General features: G+C 54.7%; 1 protein-coding gene across 3 annotated transcripts in view; it reads left to right on the top strand.

The window, feature by feature from the left end:
* TRAP1 (TNF receptor associated protein 1) overlaps positions 1-21,125 on the top strand; it is a 48,961-nt gene that overhangs the window by 25,829 nt on the left and 2,007 nt on the right. The window contains exons 2-16 of one of the 3 annotated variants that reach the window (XM_061401014.1): positions 3,833-4,000; positions 4,764-4,846; positions 5,962-6,102; positions 9,134-9,205; positions 9,524-9,684; positions 10,029-10,138; positions 10,520-10,593; positions 11,273-11,428; positions 12,141-12,261; positions 12,680-12,749; positions 15,685-15,832; positions 17,263-17,448; positions 17,799-17,937; positions 18,535-18,620; positions 19,810-19,955. In XM_061401014.1, coding sequence (XP_061256998.1) covers positions 3,833-4,000; positions 4,764-4,846; positions 5,962-6,102; positions 9,134-9,205; positions 9,524-9,684; positions 10,029-10,138; positions 10,520-10,593; positions 11,273-11,428; positions 12,141-12,261; positions 12,680-12,749; positions 15,685-15,832; positions 17,263-17,448; positions 17,799-17,937; positions 18,535-18,620; positions 19,810-19,955 — 1,861 coding nt within the window. Of the gene's footprint in view, positions 1-3,832; positions 4,001-4,038; positions 4,337-4,763; positions 4,847-4,904; positions 5,787-5,961; positions 6,103-9,133; positions 9,206-9,523; positions 9,685-10,028; positions 10,139-10,519; positions 10,594-11,272; positions 11,429-12,140; positions 12,262-12,679; positions 12,750-15,684; positions 15,833-17,262; positions 17,449-17,798; positions 17,938-18,534; positions 18,621-19,809; positions 19,956-21,125 lie in introns of those variants that run through there. The other 2 variants (XM_061401015.1, XM_061401016.1) reach the window with 2 other exon arrangements.

The raw sequence follows: 21,125 nt of genomic DNA, 5'->3' as shown, positions 1-21,125 counted from the left end.
TAAGATGATGAGGTCATACTGGGTTAGAGTGAGCCCCAAACCCAGTATAACTGGTGACTCAGGAGAGAAATTTGGACACAGAGGAGACCCCCAGGGAAGAGAGGCTGTGTGAGGACAGAGGCAGAGATGGGGGTGAGGCAGCCACAAACCCAGGCGAGGTGTGCACAGACTGTCCCTTGGGGCCCGGAGGACTCGGCCCTGCCGGCACCTTGGTTTTGCACTTCTGGCCTCTGGAACCAGGAGAGATGAAGTTTCTGTGGTTGTAAGCCACCCTGTCCCTTGTTATGACAGCCTTAGGAATTGAATACACAATCTCATTAGTTTCTGGTTTATCCTTCCTGTTGCTTTTGCACAAATGAGTGGGAACATGGATATTTCCCTGTATCTCCTTTCTTCCACGAAGGGTAAATGTGCAATAGATAACTCTTGATCACCTGGAGCATTATTTTCAACAGCACAAGACAGGAAACAGTTTAAACATCCATCAGTTGAACACTAGTTAAATACTTACTCAGTACAGTGGATTATTATTTGTTCATTAAAAGAATAAGCAGCTTTATATGTACTAAAACAGAGCAGTCACTAAGATGTGTTCTTTTTTAAAATGTTATTTATTTTTGGCTGTGCTGGGTCTTTGTTGCTGCAGGGGCTTTTTCTCTAGTTGTGGAGCGCGGAGGCTACTCTAGTTGTGATGTGCGGGCTTCTCATTGCAGTGGCTTCTCATTTCAGAGCACGGGCTCTAGGCTGCGTGGACTTCAGTACTTGCGGCACGTGGCTCAGTAGTTACGACTCCTGGGCTCTGGAGCACAGGCTGAGTAGCTGTACACATGCTTAGTTGCCCCTCGGTATGTGGGATCTTCCTGGACGAGGGATCAAACCCATGTCTCCTGCATTAGCAGGTGGATTCTATACCACTGAGCCACCAGGGAAGCCCTAAGATGTGTTCTTGATAAAAATATTTATGCACAGAAGACTGGAAATAAAATGTGCCAGTCATAATCCAACAGCCCCTTCCCCAGTCTGGGAGCAGGTTTAAAACAGGTAGTTCCTGGGGGTCTGAAAAGGAGAGGCGCCGTTATCCGCTGAATTGTTGAGTTTCGTGTGATTTCTGTTTCTTTGGGGATAAAGATGGCTTACAACTGGGTGTGAGGGAATGTGACCTGTTCTTTCCTGACAGGACCAAGAGGCAGATGATGAGAAAAGGACCGAGGGTCCTTTGAGCAGGTCCTTTGAGGACAGGAAGCGGGGCAGGGCTGGCGTCAGGGCTCCTTCCCCAGGGTGGGCGGCTGCAGGCCTGCGGGCCGGGAGGAAAGGGTGCGCCCTGGAGGTCTGGGCTGCTGCTTGGTGGAGGGCCTGGAAGGCCAGCCTGAGGCCCATGGAGTTGGTGGGGTTGTGTTCAGGAATGATTCCCCTGAAATTGGAAATATCGAGATGGAGTTGGTGTCAGATGAAGGTGTTGAGTTTAAGAGACGGGACGGGTTGCATGGAACAGTGTGCAGGCAGGGGACCACCAGGAAGGCCAAGGGCCCTGGGCGCCGGGGAGGGCGGCGGGGGCTGGGGAGGCCGGGCCAGGGCCAGCGCTCCCGCAAGCCCCTGCTGGAAGAGGGTGCCCTGGGGCACGCGCACACACACACACACACAGTCATTTACACACACACAAACAGACACACACACACACTGTCCTTTTCACAGACACACACATACAGACACAGACACAGCCGTTTACACACATACACACACACACTGTCCTTTACACAGACACACACAGACACAAGACACACACAGACACACACACACACTGTCCTTTTCACAGACACACACATACAGACACACACACAGCCGTTTACACACACACACACACACACACACACTGTCCTTTACACAGACACACACAGACACAAGACACACACAGACACACACACACACTGTCCTTTTCACAGACACACACATACACACACACACAGCCGTTTACACACACACACACACACACACACACACACACACTGTCCTTTACACAGATACATACACACGCATACACACACAGACACACACTGTCCTTTATACACACACACACAGACCTTTACACAGACACAGACACAGACACACACACACACACACACATATACTGTCCTTTACACTGTCTTCTCTCTCTCTCTCTCTCTCTCTCTCTCTCCCTCTCCCTCCCCCCTTTCCTGAGGCCCCCGAACAGGGAGCGGTTGTTCGATGTAAGAATCTCTAAAATACTTTCAGTGTCCTCGGACTTACGTGGAAGCGTCAGGAACACAACCAGTCTGTGCTTCCAGCGCTGCCTCCCGTCTTCCTCCGGGGGTCTCCCGTCACTCCCAATTCCAGTGGTCCAAGCGCTTGTACGTGGAGGGCGATGCTCCACGGAGAACTGAGTCCAGACTGCATCCTGAGGCCCAGTCCGGTCTCGCATCCATCACTGATTTCAGCCTGAAGTCCTCTCACTTTAAAGCAGAGGGTCCCCAGCTTTTGTGGGGAGCCAGGAGTGCTGTCCCTGGGAGGGGAGGCAGTGTGGGGTCACACAGTCTGCTGGCGTCGTACGTCCTGCGTCAGCACCATCTGGAACCACAGGGACCCCAGCAACCCTGCCTGGGCTGGTGCAGACTTGAATGCTGTAACCAAATGCCACTTAATTCCAGAAGAAATACCCCAGTTTTTTAGGGGGAACAGGTATGGATGATGTGAACAATGCAGCTAGGCCAGAGAATTAAATATTCAGACTATCTGGAAACTATTTTCTAAGTTAGGGTGGTTTTAAAGATATTCCTCATATAGGTAAAGGCTAAAGTGTGTTATCTGTAAATCCAAAAATAAGCTTAAAGAGAAGGCAGATATTTACACCTTGTAGGAATGTGGAAGCTGATAACGTTGATTTTGAAAGCCACGAGTTACTTCTAAATCATTCCTTCCTGACTGCCACATGTGCGGAGTGTGTAACAGGCAGCTGCAGCTTGTCGTGGCCTAGACTTTGACACGGAGTGTCCTCTGTTCGGAGCCTTGAGAGTGCCGGGCAGCGAGCCCCTTCCTCACAGCGCCGGCCCCCGGCCAGTGTCTTCAGGGTGCTGGTGAGGACTGGCTGCATCCTGCCCATTGGGTGGAGGGGCTGTGTGTTTCTGTGGTGTCCAGCAGCCACGCCGGGCTGGGGCTGCAGTGTCATGTTGGCGGGTTTTCCTTCTCCCCGCGCAGTGGTTCCTTGGTCCACTGTGCTGAACAGGAAGTTACTGAAAAGTAACTGGAGAGACACTGAATCCCATTCCTAGTTATGAGGCAGAGGAGATCATGCCCTGGTTTGCAGACTGTAAATACACTAATTTAAAAGACTCTGGTGGACAGGAGAGGACTCAATGAAGATTCTTTGGAAGACGACAGGACAGTTTTGGAACATGCACATCTAAAAATCTGACTCCCTCTTAGGGAGTATTTTTTCTCCTTTTTCCATGTTAGTTACACAGTAAGGAAGGCTGGCCTGTCATTATTTCTGGCTCTGGGAGGGGATGTGAGCATGGAGACACATGTGAGTTTGGTGGGTTTATGCACCAAATCGGGGCGCACGTGGGAAGTGGGGTCAGAAGGTACCTCCCCATTCCTGCTGTTCTGCCCCGAGTTTTCTGTGTTCTTGGTATTTGCCACGTGTGGGGCGGTGTTGGCAAAACTACCCACTGACTACCGGCTAGATGCGCAGTGCTTGTCACTTCGGATTTCTCCAGGGTGACACTGGTCTCTGGAGCCTGCTTTGGTGTGAACAAATCGGGGTATTCTGTCCTGATGTCCTGTTAACTCTCATTCTTCCTCATGTTTGTCTTTTCAGGGAAACCAGTTCTGTGTCCCTGGAGGCCCCCAGCTCAGTCCTGGAGTCCCCCGCGAAGCCTGGCCTCGAGCTTCCACGTGGGACGGCCGTTCAGCTCCCAGGCTGCTGAGGACCAGGCGGAGGCGGGGCCCCTGCACTCGGTCATCAGCAGCTCGGAGGCTGTGCAGGGTGAGGCGTGGTGCAGGGTGGGGCGTGCGGCCCGGGGCCCCGGAGTCTGCTGCCTCCCGAGGGGGTACTGAGGCAGAAGCAGTGCTTGAGGGAACCACGCACTCACTTCAGACGAAGGAAGGGCTTGGTTGGAGGGAGGGGTCCCCAAAACAATGCCTCCTGCGTTTCCGGCTTCCCTGGCGCTTCTGACTTCCATCCTGGCGCGTCTGGCGCCCTCTGGTGGTCACCGGGAGTTGGCGTAGGCGCCTGCACATCTGCTAATGATCACCAAGCTGACGGAAGCTCAGCGCTCCCGGGAGGTGTGGAGGGCAGGCTCCGGAGCCGGTCCTGCCGCGGGTCCGTTTCTGGCTTTCACATGAGACAGCAACAGAGTACTTAATGCTTGGGTTAAGAGGAGTGAGTTTTTCTCCTTTGCTTTCTAAATGATTAATCTGGAAACCACCGCATTCAAGAATCGAATCCGAGGTCTGGTTGTGGAGGCAGGTCGACAGCTTTTCCAAGCAGTGTGACCTGAGGACTGCAGGCTCCGGGGAGGAGGGTGGGTGTGGGCTTGTCCGCGCTTCTCGGGGAAAGGGAACCCTTGATCTGCTCTTTTGTCTGAGCCCAGATGCTTGGGTTTTTTTTTTTTTTTCCTTCTTTTGTTCACTGTTTTGAAAAATGTTTAAAACTCCTTATCTTAAAGATTTTTTTGAATGTCGCAAAGCATGTTCTCCTGTGAAAAAAGACGTTAACTTTCCTGGTTGTGTCTGTGGTTCGTTACTAGGTTCTGCTACCAAACACGAGTTCCAAGCTGAGACGAAGAAGCTCCTAGACATTGTTGCCCGTTCCCTATACTCAGAAAAAGAGGTGCGTGCCTGCTAATCACTCCCAGCACTGGCTGGTTCTGTTGGCAAGACTGTTTCTGTGCTGTCCTGGGGAAATGCCAGCTAGTGGATTAGCAGTGAGAAGGCATTAAATTTGGACAGGTACTGATCTTGGCTACCAATGAGAGTATTCTTACTAAAATCCATTGGGGTTTATGGACAGATATATCCAGGTAATTCTTTGAGCCACAATGAACCTGGGAAGTAATGCATTTTGCTGTTAATTTAAAAGTCTCAGGTGCTGGTGTGGGGCCCTGCTGAGGTCCATTTCTGGGGTATTGCCCATGGGCTCTGGACCCCGGATTCACCTCCCTCGTCACCTGGCCTCACCAGCCACGGTCTGTGGGGCTGAAGGAAGAAGACCCCCCTGTGTGGAGCAGAGCAGCAAGGAGCGCCCGGGGCCTTTGTGAGGAGACAAAGCTGCTCCAGGCTGACAGGCCGTGGTGAACCATTGTTCCACGCTGGTTGTTGCTAAAATGCAGAGAATTTGAGAGGGGTAAAGCACAGCTTTCCAAAATGAAAGGACCTTCTAGGAAGTATGTCCAGGTCTTGTCCTGCTGAACTCCATCCCCAGGTGGCCCTGTGACACCCCGCTTCTTCTCTCGGGGCCAGGTCAGCCCTCCCATGTGCTGTGTCTGACTGTGAGTGGAGCTTTCTTAGAGGAGAAGAGCTGTGCACACCCGGGTCGGTCGTGGGGCCTCTGGCCCCCTTTTCTCCTGAACATGGGAGGTCTGGTTGGTGGCAACCCACTAGATTAAGTGAAGCTGGTGAGCCCTTCCCGGAGAAGAGAAAATATGTTTTGAGGATATTTTGACATCCCTGGGCAAGAGTTGAGAAAGAAGTCATCTCACGGGCCCTTGAAGTTGGCAGTAACAGACTCCTAGCTCCAGGCTGATGCTGAGGAAGCAACAGTAGAGTCAGAGGTGACAGAAAGCTGGGCCAGGGGAACATGATCCACCTCCAGTCATCCTGCGGGCGGCTCTGGGGAAACTGGCTTTGAGGACGGTGGGAAGTCTTTATCTGGCTAAACGCTTCCCCCCAGCTGGTAACACTGCTGCAGAGGCTGCTAACAGACAGGTCTCATCTCCATTTCCATAGGTGTTCATTCGTGAGCTCATCTCCAACGCGAGCGACGCCTTGGAAAAGCTGCGTCATAAGCTGGTGTCTGAAGGCCAAGCGCTGCCAGACATGGAGATTCACCTGCAGACCGACGCCGACAGAGGCACCATCACAATCCAGGTGCCTCCCCTGATGGGCCGGGAGACGGGCTGCCTGTCCGTCACATCTCTAGGCTCCCAGTGGCCTGCTGACCACCTTGAACTGAATATAGTTCCCTGTGCTGTATACAGTAGGCCCTTGGTGTTTGCTCCTATATATTCCTGTTTGCATCTGCTCACCCCAAACGCCCAGTCCTTCCCTTCTCCACCTGCCCTGTCCTGTGGCAGCTGCAAGTCTGTTCCCTATGTCTGATTCTGTTACTGTTTCATAGATTTGTGTCTTGTCTTAGTCACATCTTGGTGATATTATGAGATAATCGTCTTTCTTTAATCTCTCAGTCCATCCGTGTTGCTACAGATGGCATTGTTTCATTCTTCTTTCTGGCTGAGTCACACTCCATCGTGTGTGTGACACACACGCCACATCTTTTCCATCCATCCATCGATGGACATTTAGCTTATTTCCAGGTCTTGACTATTGTGAACAGTGCTGCTGTGAGCATGGGGTGTGTGTATCTTCGTGAATTGGAGTTGTATCTGGATATATGCCCAGGAGTGGGATTGCTAGATCATGTGGGAACCCTGTTTTTAGTTTTGTGAGGAGCCTTCATACTGTTTTTCATAGTGGCTGCACCAATTTACATTCCCATCAACAGTGTAAGAGGGTTCCCTCTTTGAAGAGGAGCCCCATCATTCAAAGATAAGTACTGTTAACATTTCAGTATATGTCTAATAGGGTTTGTCTATATATCCAAACAGGTTAAAAAAGTTTTTTTGACCACTCTGCGTGGCTTGTGGGATCTTACTTCCCCTGGGATTGAACCCAGGCTCTCAGCATTGGGACCGTGGAGTCCTAACCACTGGACCGCCAAGGAATTCCCTTAACAGATTTTTAAACCAGATAGTATTTTTTATGTAAGGTGACCCTTGAACAACACTTGGGTTGAGAGGGGAGGCCCTCCTCACAGTCTAAGATCCACACAGAACGTATAGTCTGTCCTCTGAATACCTGGTTCCTCCACGTTTGTGGGTCTTCCTCTGTGGTTCCTCTGTACCCACAGTTCTGCATCCAGCTGCTGCTGTTCAAGGGTCAGCTGTGCTCTTCACATTTTTGACCGTACTTTTATTGCATGTTCTTGTATGTTCTCTGGTACTGTATTTTAATCACAGCTGTTTGGATTAACAGTCTTACTGTAGACACAGCAATACTTTTGGCGCTATTACAGTTTAAGGTCATAAAGTTAGAAAGGCAGAAGTGGGGTTTATCAGGCGGTGGCCCTGAGGGCCATCACGTTCCCGAGGTAGCTGCTCTAGGCCCTGTCGCCCGCGTCTCTGGGGGGCGTCCACCCCTGTGGGCCCCTTCCCAGCAGGCCTGGCTCCGCCGCTCAGAACAGCCGCTGGTTTGTGATCTTCTGTCCGCTCCTCTCTGCTCTGTGCGTGTGTGCCTTTCTTGCCGGCCGCTGCTGCTGTTTTAAGAAGCTTTATTGAAGTATGTTTATGTACGATCAGGTCCCCCAGGTTCACGTGTTCAGGGAGTTTAGGCTAACACAGTCGTGGGCCCACCATATCACTGGGGTCGTCACCCAGCATTCCCCAGCCTTCCTAGCCCTCATCAGCACTGGCCTGCTTTCTGCGGCTGTGGTTTTCTATTTTCTATGGTCTCACATAAACACAGTTACACAGGAGGTGGTCTCTTGAGTTTGACTTTTCACTTCTCACAGTGGTTTTGAGAGTTCTCCACGCGGTCAGACAGATCAGTAGTTTATTCCTTTCTGTTACTGAGAAGTGTTCTGCTGTATGAAGGCATCACAGCTTCACCAGTCTCTTCACCAGCTTCTCCAGTGAGCACTGGAGATGATAGGGATCGAGCTGCCATGAATATTTCAGTCTTTGTGTGGACACATGTTTTCATTTCTTTTGGGTAAATACCTTGGAATAGGACTGCTGGGTTGTAAGGAAAGTGTCTGTTTAACTTTAGAAGAAACTGCCAAGCGTTGCCAAAAGCAGGTGTCCCATTCTGCGTTCCTCCTGGCAGCACGTCCTTGACATGCTCGTCATTGTTGGTCTTTAATTTCAGCCATTTTAGTGAGCGAGCATTTTAGTGAGCCATTCCCTAATGGTTGGGGACCCTGGTGGCTCAGAGGTTAAAGCGTCTGCCTGCAATGTGGGAGACCCTGATTCGATCCCTGGGTCAGGAAGATCCCCTGGAGAAGGAAATGGCAACCCACTCCAGTGTTCTTGGCTGGAGAATCCCATGGATGAGGAGCCTGGCAGGTATAGTCCATGGAGTTGCACAGAGTCGGACACGACTGAGCTACTTCACTTAACTTCACTTCCCTAATGGTTAAAGGTGCTTGTCATTCACATGAATCTTCTTTGTGAAATGCCTTTCAGATTTTTGCTCATTTTTAATCAGGTTGTTTGTCATTTTATTGCATTGTAAGTTCTTTGTATATTCTAGATTCAAGTCCTATATCAGATACACTTTGCAAATATTTTCCCCTAGTCGGTGACTTGCCTTTTTATTTTCTTAGGTAATGGCTTTTGAAAAGCATAAGTTCTTAGTGAAATGCAGTTTATCACTTTTATGTTTCATGCTTTTGGTGACCTACTGAAGAATTCTCTACCTGTTCCAGAGAGATAAACGATTTCCTCCTGTCTTTTCTTTTAGAAGTTTCGCAGCCTTGGCTCTTACACTCAGCCCTCTGATCACATGGTGTCTGCGTAAGGGAGATGGGCTGGGCGCTGCTCCGCCTGTGGCTGCTGCTTGTTTCGGCACCATTTGTTCTTCCCGTCTGCAGTGATTTGTCTTGGAACCTTTGTCACAAATCGTGTGATGCTGTGAAGCTCTTCCTGGACTCGGTTTTGTCCCTGTATCTAAGTTAGTCTGTCCTCTGGTGAGGTTTCCCCAGTAAGGCCTGGCTGGTGTGACTAGAATCCGCCTTTCCTGAAAACCCTGTTGTGATGTCACGGGCCATGAGCAGGTCCGTCTTGTGCGCTTGTGCCTGGCGCTCCGCACACACGCCCTGGTGTTCAGCCTGTCTGTCTCCTAGGACACCGGCGTCGGGATGAGCCGGGAGGAGCTGGTGTCCAACCTGGGAACCATCGCCAGGTCCGGGTCAAAGGTGAGGCCCCCACCTTCCCTAGGGTGCTACCACCGCTCCCCTCAGGTCAAGCATCCTAAGGGCAGCTCCGACCAGGGCTGGTCCCAGACGCGCTGGATGCCAGCTTCAGAGGACTGTCCTCCAGCGCGTTTGTGCCACTGGGGGCCCTCTGTCCAGGATTTCCCTGCGTCGTCATGGGGCCCTCAGAGGTAGTTTGTTATTTGCTGGGTGGACCGGCTGGAGTGGGTACTTTGCCCACAGCTAGAAACTGGCTGACCCCAAGTTCAAAGCCAGTCCATTCCCGCGTGACACGCCCCTCTGACCGGCCTCACCCTACAGGCCTTTCTGGATGCGCTGCAGAACCAGGCGGAGGCTGGCAGCAAGATCATCGGCCAGTTCGGTGTGGGCTTCTACTCAGCCTTCATGGTGGCCGACAGAGTCGAGGTCTATTCTCGCTCGGTGGATGCAGGCAGCTTTGGGTACCGGTGGCTTTCAGATGGGTGAGTGAGTGAATGGGTCCCATGTCACGCATAGAGTGTCCCCCAGGCCCTGGAGCCACCATGTCACCCGCCATGCAGAGTGGGACTCCGGAACGTGGAGGCCTCACAGGAGGGGGTCTCCCGGGGTCTGGCGCTCGCCGGCCACCACAGGGAACTTGAGGCCCAGAGGTTGTGCTCATGAGCAGGAGCCCCACACCCCAACCCCAGCACCACTGTCCCCGGGGGAGGGGGTCACAGCTGGGTTCAGAAGTGGCGAGGCTCTGGCTCCCTTTCTGTTTGAGTCCCGGGGCCACACGGGCCTTGTCAGCGCTGACGGATGGACTCACCTCCCCTTCCCCTCTTAGCTCTGGGGTGTTTGAAGTTGCCGAAGCCTCGGGAGTTAGAACTGGGACGAAAATCATCATCCACCTCAAGGCCGACAGCAGAGAGTTCGCCAGCGAGGCCCGGGTTCGAGGTGAGCGTGAGCCTAGGCTGCCGGGACAAGCTTGGTGGGGGCTCAGGGTCGCGTCTTCGTCCCACTGCTGTGTGGTGTCACTGACCACCCGCCCGGCCTGAGTCCAGGCTCCGGACAACCAGAGTGGGCGCAGTGCTGGGTACTCCCCGCTGTCCAGGTCTCACTGATGCTACTGAACGTGCCCAGCGCCTTCCAGGGGTCACGGTACCCCATGAAACCTTGATTGGGCTGCCAAGAGGTGTGCATGTCTCACGGTGGCCTGGGCCCCCTGACCCGGTTCTGGAGCAAGTTCTACTCCCCGTGGGGGCAGGGCAGGGACGAGGCTTCCCAGAGCTTTCGTGTCTAGAAGCTTCTGGTATTCATTGTTTCTGTGTCTTCCAGATGTGGTAACAAAGTACAGCAACTTTGTCAGCTTCCCTTTGTACCTGAACGGAAGGCGCATGAACACTCTGCAGGTGAGGCCTGCTGCATGCGGGCTTGGTGGCCGTGGAGCTGAGCTGCTGCCTGTCGGGCCGGCCAGGCAGATGGGCCTGGGGTGGCTGGCCGAGCCCCAGCATGGGATGTTCTGGGTGGGAAGGGCAGCGAGACCTGTGGGTGCAGGTCCATGTGCGCCAGGAGTCACCTTCACAGCACACGCCCCGCGCTCCTGGCTGTGTTCAGTCACTCTGCCCTCAGCACCGTCAGTTCTAGAAAAGGTCACCCCTGCCCCCCTCAGAAAGAGACCCCCAGCATCACCAGCCCCTTCCCTGAGCCCCCAGTAACCACTGTCCGCTTCCTGGTTGCTTATTCTGGACGTTTCATAGAAATGGAATCAGAAATCACGTGGCCTTCTGCGTCTGGCGTCTTACCGTGTTTTCAGGGCTCAAGCTGGTCGGAGCGCCTTGGCGCTCTCTCCCTTTCCGGCTCAGTTGCCTTCCCTGAGCCTCTCACCTCCCGGCAGTTGGTGCTGGTCATGTGCGGCCTCATCCAGGTTTTGCCTCCCGCTCGCTCTTCCTGATACTGCTGGGGACAGGGCACTGGTTCCAGAGCCATGTGTGTGTCCATCTGTCTGTCCAGCACTGGGCACCGCGAGCTCCGCCCACACATTGTTGGGAAGGTGTGTCTGAAACAACATCCCTGTTCCTCCGTTTCCAGGCGATCTGGATGATGGACCCCAAGGACGTGGGCGAGGGGCAGCACGAGGAGTTCTACCGCTACGTCGCGCAGGCCCACGACAGGCCACGCTACACCCTGCACTACAGGACGGACGCGCCGCTCAGCATCCGCAGCATCTTCTATGTGCCAGACGCGGTGCGCACCCCCACCCGCCCCGGCCCGCGCTCGGGTTGAACCCAGCCTTCCTGGCTTTGAGCCTGGAGCCCATTTCTCTCTGCTGAGCATGCACGTGCGTCCCCAGGACCTGTCAGGAAAGCAGAGCCCTGGGTCCCCGCTTAAGCAGATCCCCACAGGGCTGTGTGCAGACTGCAGTCCTGGTCGGGAGCAGGCTCGGCAGAGGTGACCCTCTGGCCGTCGCGGGCCCTGCGCCAGCACGCGCTCCACTGCCGAGTTCAGTGCCAGGGCCCATGGGCCACACTGAGACAGGCGCGTGGGGCTGGGTTCCAGAAGCATGTCCCAAGACATGGGAACTTGAATTTCTCTTACTTTTCACATGTCATAAGGTACTCTTTTTTGCTTTTTTCCTACCATTTAAAAATGGAAGAACTGTTCTAAGCTGCGTGAACAGTTGATCTGGCCTGTGGGCTCTAGTTTGCCAACCCCTGGCCCCAGCGGGTTAGGCTCTGTTCAGAGGGTCAGACCAGTCATCGTGTTTATGGGGAGGGCGGCAGCTGCCCAGAGAAGGCCCCGCCTGGCCCAGAGCCTTGGTGTCGGGGCCAGCCTCTCCGGGCACCACACATACACCCCAAATCTCCTGGCCCAGACGGCCTCAGGAAGGGCCCCTGACTGTGGCACTCTGCCTCTGCAGGGCCTGCTCCTCCTGACACTGCCCTTGTTTTGCCTCCAGAAACCATCCATGTTTGACGTGAGCCGGGAGCTGGGCTCCAGCGTGTCGCTGTATAGCCGCAAGGTCCTCATCCAGACCAAGGCCACCAACATCCTGCCCACGTGGCTGCGCTTCGTCCGGGGTTCGTATCTGTACCCAGCGTGTGGCTGAGGCCCTGCAGCCCTGGGAGCAGCTCCTCCTGGGAAGGCTCACCTGTGCTGAGCTCAGGGGATGGGGGGTGTCGATGGGGGAGCCGCATCCTCATAGCTCGGGGCCTCTTCTCGAGCTCCCTGCCTCCAGACACTGGGTTCGGTTGACTGATACATGACAGTTTTATGATTTTGAGCAAAAAATCTAGGAGGTGGCTTTCAGAGAGTCCAGCAGATGCTGAAATTGTAGAAACTGTCCCGGCAGAGGCTTGCTGGCCTTGCCTGCTTTTCTTCCGACCCTGTGACCCAGGTCATGACCTGGACACAGCGTGGGTGAATTCTGGGATGAGGGGTTGGGCAGGGAAGCCCCCGAGTGTCCGCTGCTCTTACCCACACGTGGCCACGTCTCAGGTGTGGTGGACAGCGAGGACATCCCCCTGAACCTCAGCCGGGAGCTGCTGCAGGAGAGCGCGCTCATCAGGTGAGTCAGCGGATGCGGCACTGCCTGGGCAGACCTGCCTCTGCCACCAGAGGTGGGCTCGAAGCTGCCCAGCCTGGAGCACAGGTGCCCACGGAGCTGTGGCAGGGGCACATGCAGTTCACCTGTGCTCTGCCTCGTGGTTCCCTTCGGTTTCCATGAGGGTTTTGGGGACCGACGTGCAGAAGCGCTCCTGCTGCCACGTGTCCCTCCCTCAGCCGAGCCCCGGCCCCCGGCCCCAGGGCGGCCGCGGCAGGGAGGCTCCAGAGGCTGTCCTGGACGGACGAGGCGGAGGACAGGCCCAGAGCCAGGACGTCTGACCTCAGTCCAGAAGGTCACTAATGGTGGAAAGGAAGCAAGAGCTGGGCCTGGGACCCGCCTGGAGACATCACTCTTGGAATCCACATGGGCAGGGGTGGCTATCCACAGCTTCGGTCTGCTGAGCGTTTATTCTCCCCCGGACCGTCCTGGGCTGGGTGCAGCCCCTGTCTCCTCGGGGGTGGGACCCACTAGGTCTCCATGTCACAGTTGTGGAAACCGAGTCACAGGGAGGTCACTGCCACCAGGGAGTGAGCCTGGATTTGAGCCCACGTCTTCTGACTGCAGCCACGTGCTCTGTCCCCCACAGCCGGAGCTGGGCTGACCCAGACGCTGGCAGGACCAAGGCTGCAGGCGCGGGCGTGTCCAGCCATTCGGTCACTGCTTGTGGTTTTCCAGGGCTGGGTTGTCATCTTTACCAGCAGAGTCAGCCTTAAGTGAAATTCTTTACAAGAAGTGTGACACAGAATCCATTTTCCCTAAGCCCTGGGAAAGTCAGCTGTCCGCCGCATGCCCACTGGCCCCGCATCTTGGGTGCACTTCTAGAGGACACATGCAGCGGGGCGGACCTGCCACATCTCCACAGACCGCCCGCGCCGCACGCCTATTGTGTCCTCTGCAGCGAGAGGGTCCCGTCCAGGGTCATGCATGCCTTCAGCTGTGGCGTTTCTCTGGCCTGGAGGCTGGCTGAGGTCCAGTCATTCCCTGATTCTCAAGACCTGTGTGCGTCTGAGGTCCCCATGATCTCCCGGGTGGCCCTGGGATGGGTCTTGATGCCCTGCGTGCTCGGGTGCAGCGGGGCCGTGTGCGTCCTGTCAGGTGGGCCGAGACGGGAGCTGTCCCCTCACTGGTGCTGACACTTGACTAAGGGGGTGTCTGCCAGCCTTTGCAGGTGAAATTCCTTTTTTCTCTCTGTAATTAGTAATGATATGTGGGAGTGGTATTTTGTAGCTGTGGGTTCATTTCTTATACATACACTTTTTGTAATATTTTTACAACTTATTTACGTGATTTGATTTCCATTTTACTCAGGAGTTATGGTCTGCTACTGTCCCAGGCTTAGCGGGAGCTCGCCCAGGCAGACTCCTTCGCCCCGTCCCCGTTGTGCTTTGTCTTCCACCTTCCCATCTGCTCCCAACGGTGCGGAATCTGCCTGATTATCCCCAGAGTGTTACCTCTCTGGCCCTCTCCCTGAAACAAGCCTGCCCTCCCCCAGCTCCCCAGCTCCCTCACTGACTTAGGCCCTGATGCCACACTGTGGGCCACCCGCTGTCCCCAGCCTCTGCCCTCTTCTGGGGTCCTTGGGCTCTGACACCGCACGCCAGGCTTCCCCAACCCTTGCCCTGCACGGACACCTCTTCGTCCCATCTAAGCTGCTGTGGCTCCCCCCACCAGACGCAGGCGCTGCCCTGTCCCGTTCTGCCCTGTGGCTGATGGACCGATGGATGAGAATAAAAAGAGGAAAAGCTGAAATGAACGTTAAATGTTATTGTTTCCCTACCCTGAAAAACAGATGGTAATTTTATCTTTTTAAAGGAGACGCAGAATACTTCTTAAATATCTCTTCCTTTTCGGGTTGTGGCTGTGGCGCACAGGGTCCTCTGGCGCAGCACATGGGCTCAGTAGTTGCGGCTCAGGCTCAGCCGCCCCGTGCCATGCAGGGGCCCAGCTCCCTGACCAGGGACCGAGCCTGTGTCCCTGCACTGCACGGTGGTCCCCAGCCACTGCACCACCAAGGAAGTCCCAAGGCAGAATATTAAGGAAGTAAAAACACCCCCTAATCCCACTAAAAGAGTTGTTCAAAATTTTATGCCTTTATGTAACGTTCCGGTAAATATCCTGATGCAAAAAATACCAATTTTGTAAAACTGTAGTGCACGTATAGTATGTCCAGGGTGAAAAGTGAAAGTGTTAGTGCTCAGTCATGTCTGACTCTTTGCAGCCCCAAGGACTGCAGCCCTCCAGGCTCCTCAGTCCATGGGATTCTCCGGGCAAGAATACTGGAGTGGGTAGCTGTTCCTTCTCCAGGGGATCTTCCCAACCCAGGGATCAAACTCAAGTCTTTGCACTACAGGCAGATTCTTTACCATCTGAGCCACCAAGGAAGCCTCTATACAGTATAAACCAAAATTAAAATATACAAGCATGGATCATAATTATGAAAAATACAAAGTATAACAAGTAGTTTTTTGCATACTTAGTATATATGTGTACTCTGTAATTTATCCATACTGGGATCTTTCTGGTTTTTCTTTCAACTCAGGCACTTTTTCATGTCATTAAGAATCATGTTAGAGGGTGTAATTTTTAATGGCGTGTAGTTTTCCATCATTCATTTCAACCTGTTCTTTCCTGTTGAACACAAGCTTGTTCATAATTGTGTTTTATGTGCTGTGGTGAAAATCCTGGTCCATAAATCTTTACCAGCTGAACCACAAGGTAAGCCCTAGGGGTTCCTGCCTCTAGGGGGCGCCTGTCTCCTTTACTGGAGTCAACGACAGGTCGCCCTTCCTTTCTGGGATGTCTTCACTCCTCTGATTATTAGGTGGCTCATGTCCTGCTGTTTGATGGTATTCTGTGAAAGTTGCTTTCTTGTAATAAATGCTTTTCTGTTCTGTAGAAAACTCCAGGGCGTTCTGCAGCAGAGGCTGATAAAATTCTTCACTGACCAGAGTAAAAAAGATGCTGAGAAATATGCCAGGTTTTTTGAAGATTACGGCTTGTTTGTGAGAGAGGGAATCGTGACCACAGCTGAGCAGGAGGTTAAGGTAGGGTCTGGGTCTCGGGCCTTCCTCTGGGCGGCCTTGGACTATGGAGGACACCGCTGAAGAGCAGACACCTGAGCTTCCTGGGACGTGAGGATGGCCAGCCACACTTCCAGGGGTTAGGCCTCTGGACCCCACAGGTGGTCCCGGCAGGCCCGGCTCCTCCAGGGCCCCTGCCTATGGCCAGAGGGGTGGAGGTGTGCGCCGTCTCCTCCCACAAGGGCCTGGGGGACTTGAGGTCACAGAAGCAGGGACAGGCCAGGTGCCTGGTTCATGGGTGGGGACGGCAGCTCATGTGATGGGGCAGAAGTCCTTCAACACGGGCCAGGGGTCAGTTAACTGCATAATTACTTAAAAACAGTAAGATTGTTCCATAAACGTTTTGGGGCCACTTTTAAGTTGTAATACAAAGGAGAGTGACTGACCACCTCAGGGGTCTCAGGGGTACTTCTGCAGGCCGGGGAGGGTGGGACAGGGGCCGAGTGCCCAGGCTGCCAACCTGCACACCCCCCGAGCCCTTCTTACCCAGGTTGTCCAACAGCTCAGGCACCGCCTGCTTGGGCTCCACATGCACCCTCTGTGTCCATGGGAGCAGCACCCAGGTGGGGCCAGAGGCTTGTCTAAGCCCTTTATTGGTGTCTCGTGTTTGTTAGGATCTGTATCGAGCACCAGAGCATGACCTGAGCCTCTGCACCTAGAGCCTGGCTTGCCGGGTGGGCTCCCAGATCCCTGTCTGCTCCCCTTGCATCCGCGCCACATCACCCTCGTCTGGACTGTGCCCTTTGGGCACCGTGGTTTGTCAGATGAGGCGGTGGTGTAGATGCGGCAGGGTTTATCATCAGGGCACGACCAGGCCCTAGCCTGTTGCTGGTCCTCCGTCCTCATTGATGACTCCACCCGCGGTCACGTACAGGTCTCAGCCAAGCAGAGACAGACACACCCCTCCTTCCAGGGTCCGTTGTCTAAGTCACACACCCACTTTGGTTCACACACTGCTGTGAGGAGGGCTGGAGAGCGTGGACTTCACACTCCCGTGCCCTGCTCCGCGAGAGAAGGTCTGTGATTCGGGACGGAGGGAGGCTGCTGGGTGTAAGAGCGGCTCTGTCACAGACAGGGCCTGGCCACTCCTGCGACCATGCACACAGCTCACCCAGAAAGGCCCACTCAGCGAGGCCCTGGGCAAGCTGGAATGGCCAGTGGCGGGGCCCAGGGGCCTGCACTGGAGTCCCAGGTCCCCCAGACCCCGGGTCAGCCCAGTGTGCCACCCCAGGCTGGGCTCCTGCAGCAGCTGCCTCGGCTGCAGATGCAGTGGGTCACCAGGCCAGCCAGAGCCGTCCTCCCTTACTGGAGGCCCTGAGGTCTGTGCCCCTCAGTCTGGAGGCTTCCAGAGCTGGGACCCGGAACTCCAGTGACCCGGCCTCTGCCGTCTGCAGGAGGACATCGCGAAGCTGCTGCGGTACGAGTCGTCAGCACTGCCTGCTGGGCAGCTGACCAGCCTCTCGGACTACGCCAGCCGCATGCAGGCCGGCACCCGCAACATCTACTACCTGTGTGCCCCCAACCGGCACCTGGCGGAGCACTCGCCCTACTACGAGGCCATGAAGCGGAAAAACACGGAGGTCGGTGAGCCGGGCGCCCCACACCTGTTCTCCCCTCCGGCCAGGTCAGAGGGCGGGGGCCCTGAGCCCTGAAGGAGGGGCATGCTCACTGGGAACTGACGGGCTGTGCGGGGGCTGTGCGGGGACCGGGAGAGCCGCGCGGTGAGCCGTCCACAGGCAGAGGCGGGCCCGGGTCGCCTTCTGATCCCCTCTCTAGCAAGTGATGCGAGGGTCTCTCTGTGAACATCCTCTGCGTTCCTGCTCGCTGAGAGCTGTCTCTAAACCACTCACTTCATCCAGGAGGCCCAGGAGCCCCGCTCTGTCCTGGGCGGAGGCTTGCCCGCCTGATGACGCCGTCTCGGCCTGCACAGGTTCTCTTCTGCTACGAGCAGTTTGATGAGCTGACCTTGCTCCACCTGCGTGAGTTTGACAAGAAGAAGCTGATCTCTGTGGAAACAGACATTGTCGTCGACCACTACAAGGAGGAGAAGTTTGAGGATGGCGCCCCAGGTCAGCCTGATTCCTTGCCCTCCGGGCTCAGGTGTAGCTGGTGGCCTGGGGGAGGGAGGGGCCGAGCGGGCCCGGGGAGCTGGTACTGTTGGCCTCACGGCCTCTTCTGTGCTGCAGTGGTGGGTGTGTGTGGGGTTTTCTTTTCAATGTGTCTTCATAAGACTGATCAAGCTAAGAGAATCAGGAGTTTTAAGGCCCTAATAAAATATATGCATATGGGCCTCAGGCACCCAAAAAGCATCCTTTCTGAGGTATGAATTTATCAGCTGTATTTTATTTTTTAATATTTATTTGGCTGCACCGGGGCTTAGTTGTGGCACCCAGGACCTTGAGTCTTCATGGCAGCATGCAGGGAACTTCTAGTTGCAGCATGTGGGATCTGGTTCCCTGACCAGAGATTGAACCCGGGCCCCCTGCATTGCGAGCGTGGAGTCTTAGCCACTGGACCACCAGGGAGGCCCCTTGTCCGCTTCCTTTTGGATGCAGAGCGTTTTGGTAGCTTCTGTGGTTGGCCGGTCAGTGGCTGGCAGAGTGGAGGGAGCCCACGGGGAGAGGGTTATGCAGACAGCCTGAGCTCACCCTTGTGCTTGCCTGTAGCAGGAGACTGCCTGTCAGAGAAGGAGACTGAGGACCTGATGGCCTGGATGAGAAATGCGCTGGGGTCCCGCATCACTGACGTGAAGGTGAGGCTCTGCAATGGGCCACCAGCCAGCCGCAGTGACCCTCCCTGACCACACAGCTGGCCAGCCTGCCGTCCCTGGGCTGCTGGCCTGGCAGGTGCTCTCCCAGCAGTGGTTGGAGCCATGGCGTGAGGTGGAGACCAGGCATGTCACTGCCACCCCTGCACTCGTGTGCCCTCTGCCATGTGTAGTCACATGTGCCCAGGGGTGCTGCTGATGCGAGACAAGCAAGCTCGGCTTTGCCTCTACTTTGTAGAGCAGATGGAACCAAGAGTGGAAGGTGAGCAGTTGAGGGCCTGGTGGGCAGAGAAGAGGGCTCCCCAGTTGGTCTGCCTGGTCCAGGCCTAAAGGGACTGCAGCAGCTGAGGATACAAGAGCATACCATACCATCCTGCTTGGGTTCTTAGTGGGGGTCTGGGTGGGCTTTAATGAGCTAGGAACGCACCAGTCCAGCTCAAAGCTGCAAGAGAAAGAAAGTCACCAGAGAACAGGTATCACTGGCTGAGAGACATGTTCTGGCACAGCCGCAAGGGAGGGCAGGTGTCCGGATGGCTGAGAGCGGAGGGCAGACCCAGGGCCCTGTGGGAGGCGGCAGTGGGCCTCTGGGCCGCTGGGCAGGGAGTGAGGCTTCTTTACGCAGCGCACGTATAGTGTCCGTGCTCTGCAGCAGCGGCTCACTTAAGGTGGCCTGCGAGTGAGGCAGAATTCTTGTCCGTCTCCTATGAAGGAACAGGCATGGTGCTTCCCCAGGTCAGCAGGCTGTGGGCCTAGCAGGCCCAGAGTCTCTGGTGTTAAGTCAGGAGGCCTGTAGCCTGCAGGGCTGCAGGGGAGAAGGTGTATTTGATGAAATAAAGGCCAGAGGGAGCCGCAGGGCAGGGCCGGTGAGAGCACTCTCTTGGAAGGACAGAATTAAGGGAGAGAGGCAGAGCCTGGAGACACAGGGTTGCTGTAGGACATAGAGGTAACACCAGGCATGATGGACCCTGGAGGCTAATTGATAGGTTAGAATTTGGCGGCTTTGGAGTGTAGATGAGGAAAGCTCCCAAGCAGCATACAGTCAGGCCTCCTCTCCTTAGGGGGTGATGGGGAGACAGGGAGGAAGGTGCACTACTATCCTGGCTTGTCACCTGGGGAAGCCTCGTATCTGTCAAGACCCTGCCAGGGCTCCCCTCACCTCTGGCCGTGCCTGCAGGTGACTCTCCGGCTGGACACCCACCCTGCTATGATCACGGTGCTGGAGATGGGAGCTGCCCGGCACTTCCTGCGCATGCGCCAGCTGGCCAAGACCCAGGAGGAGCGCGCACAGCTGCTGCAGCCCACGCTGGAGATCAACCCCAGGTGAGGCCGCTGGGGCCTGCGTCCCTCGATGCCCATCGAGGAGCATGCGTGCCCGTTTCTGACCTACCAGGTATTCTTTGAGTTGTATGAATCCGTGTTCTTTCACTTATAACACATAGACAAGTACATGAGCTAATGGATAGTATGGTTAATATTTATAAACACTCACATTTAAGGAAATTGGACCTTGCCTGCACCCAGAAGCTCCTGTTTTCCTCCCACTAGAATTGTCCCGCCCCCCAGGGGGAGCCACAGTCCTGACTTCAGGTACTTGTGCATCGTTAGACACAAGCTCAGTTCTCTGTTTCTGAGCGGCGTGTGAAGGGACCCCTGTGCAGCCTCACTTTCTTCGGTCAGCCCATAAGCCCACCCCGTGGCGGGGTGACTGTGGTTTGTGTTCATAGCTGAATCGCATTCCGGGTATGAGTCTGCTCGGCACAGTAACTGTTCTGACAAACACTGGGGTAGTTTCTGTTCAGAGGCTGTTGGGAGCAGGTTGCTCTGAACGCCTGTCCTCCACCTGGGGCACAGGTGAGTCTCCGGGGCACGTGCCTAGGCGCGGAAGGGCTGTGTCCTCACGTGGGCTGGACCAGGGCCAGGACTTCCAGAGGGCAAAGCGTCAGAACCCGGTCCTGCGAGTGAGCCTTGGGCTTGGCTTTCTCTCAAAAACACCTTCTTTGTATATTTCATCAGCTGCAAATATCTTCACTTACTTTTCACCTGTCTGAAGGTATCTTCTAAAGAGAAATTCTTTATGTAATTAATTTTAATATAATCAAATGTATGCCTGTCTGCTGCTTTCTGGGGTCTTAGGAAATCTCTATTTCAGACACGTTTCTTCCCCTATGTGCCTTTCGTGTTCGTGGAGCCTATCTGGGATCCGTGTCGGGGGTGGGCAGGGGCACACGTCAGCTTTCCTGGACTGTTAACTGCTTAGTCTCCCCACTCCTGCTGCTCTGTGCTGCCTTCTCAGATGAGTATTTTCTTCTTTAGCATTCTTGTACATTTTTTATAGTTATTTGATGTCTTTTTTATTTGGTATTTTGAAATTTCATTTTCTAACTGTTGCTGTTGTATATGGAGGCATTTTTTGTTTTGGAAACTTAACTTTGTATGCAGCAGTAATTTTTTAAATGAAGTACCTAAGCCACCAAAAATGTTAGAAAAAGT

Source organism: Bos javanicus, chromosome 25 (genome assembly GCF_032452875.1).
Source record: "Bos javanicus breed banteng chromosome 25, ARS-OSU_banteng_1.0, whole genome shotgun sequence".
In the NCBI taxonomy this organism is placed as follows: domain Eukaryota; kingdom Metazoa; phylum Chordata; class Mammalia; order Artiodactyla; family Bovidae; genus Bos; species Bos javanicus.
Note: the sequence above shows the minus strand (reverse complement) of the source record. Positions and strands in the feature narration are given on the sequence as shown.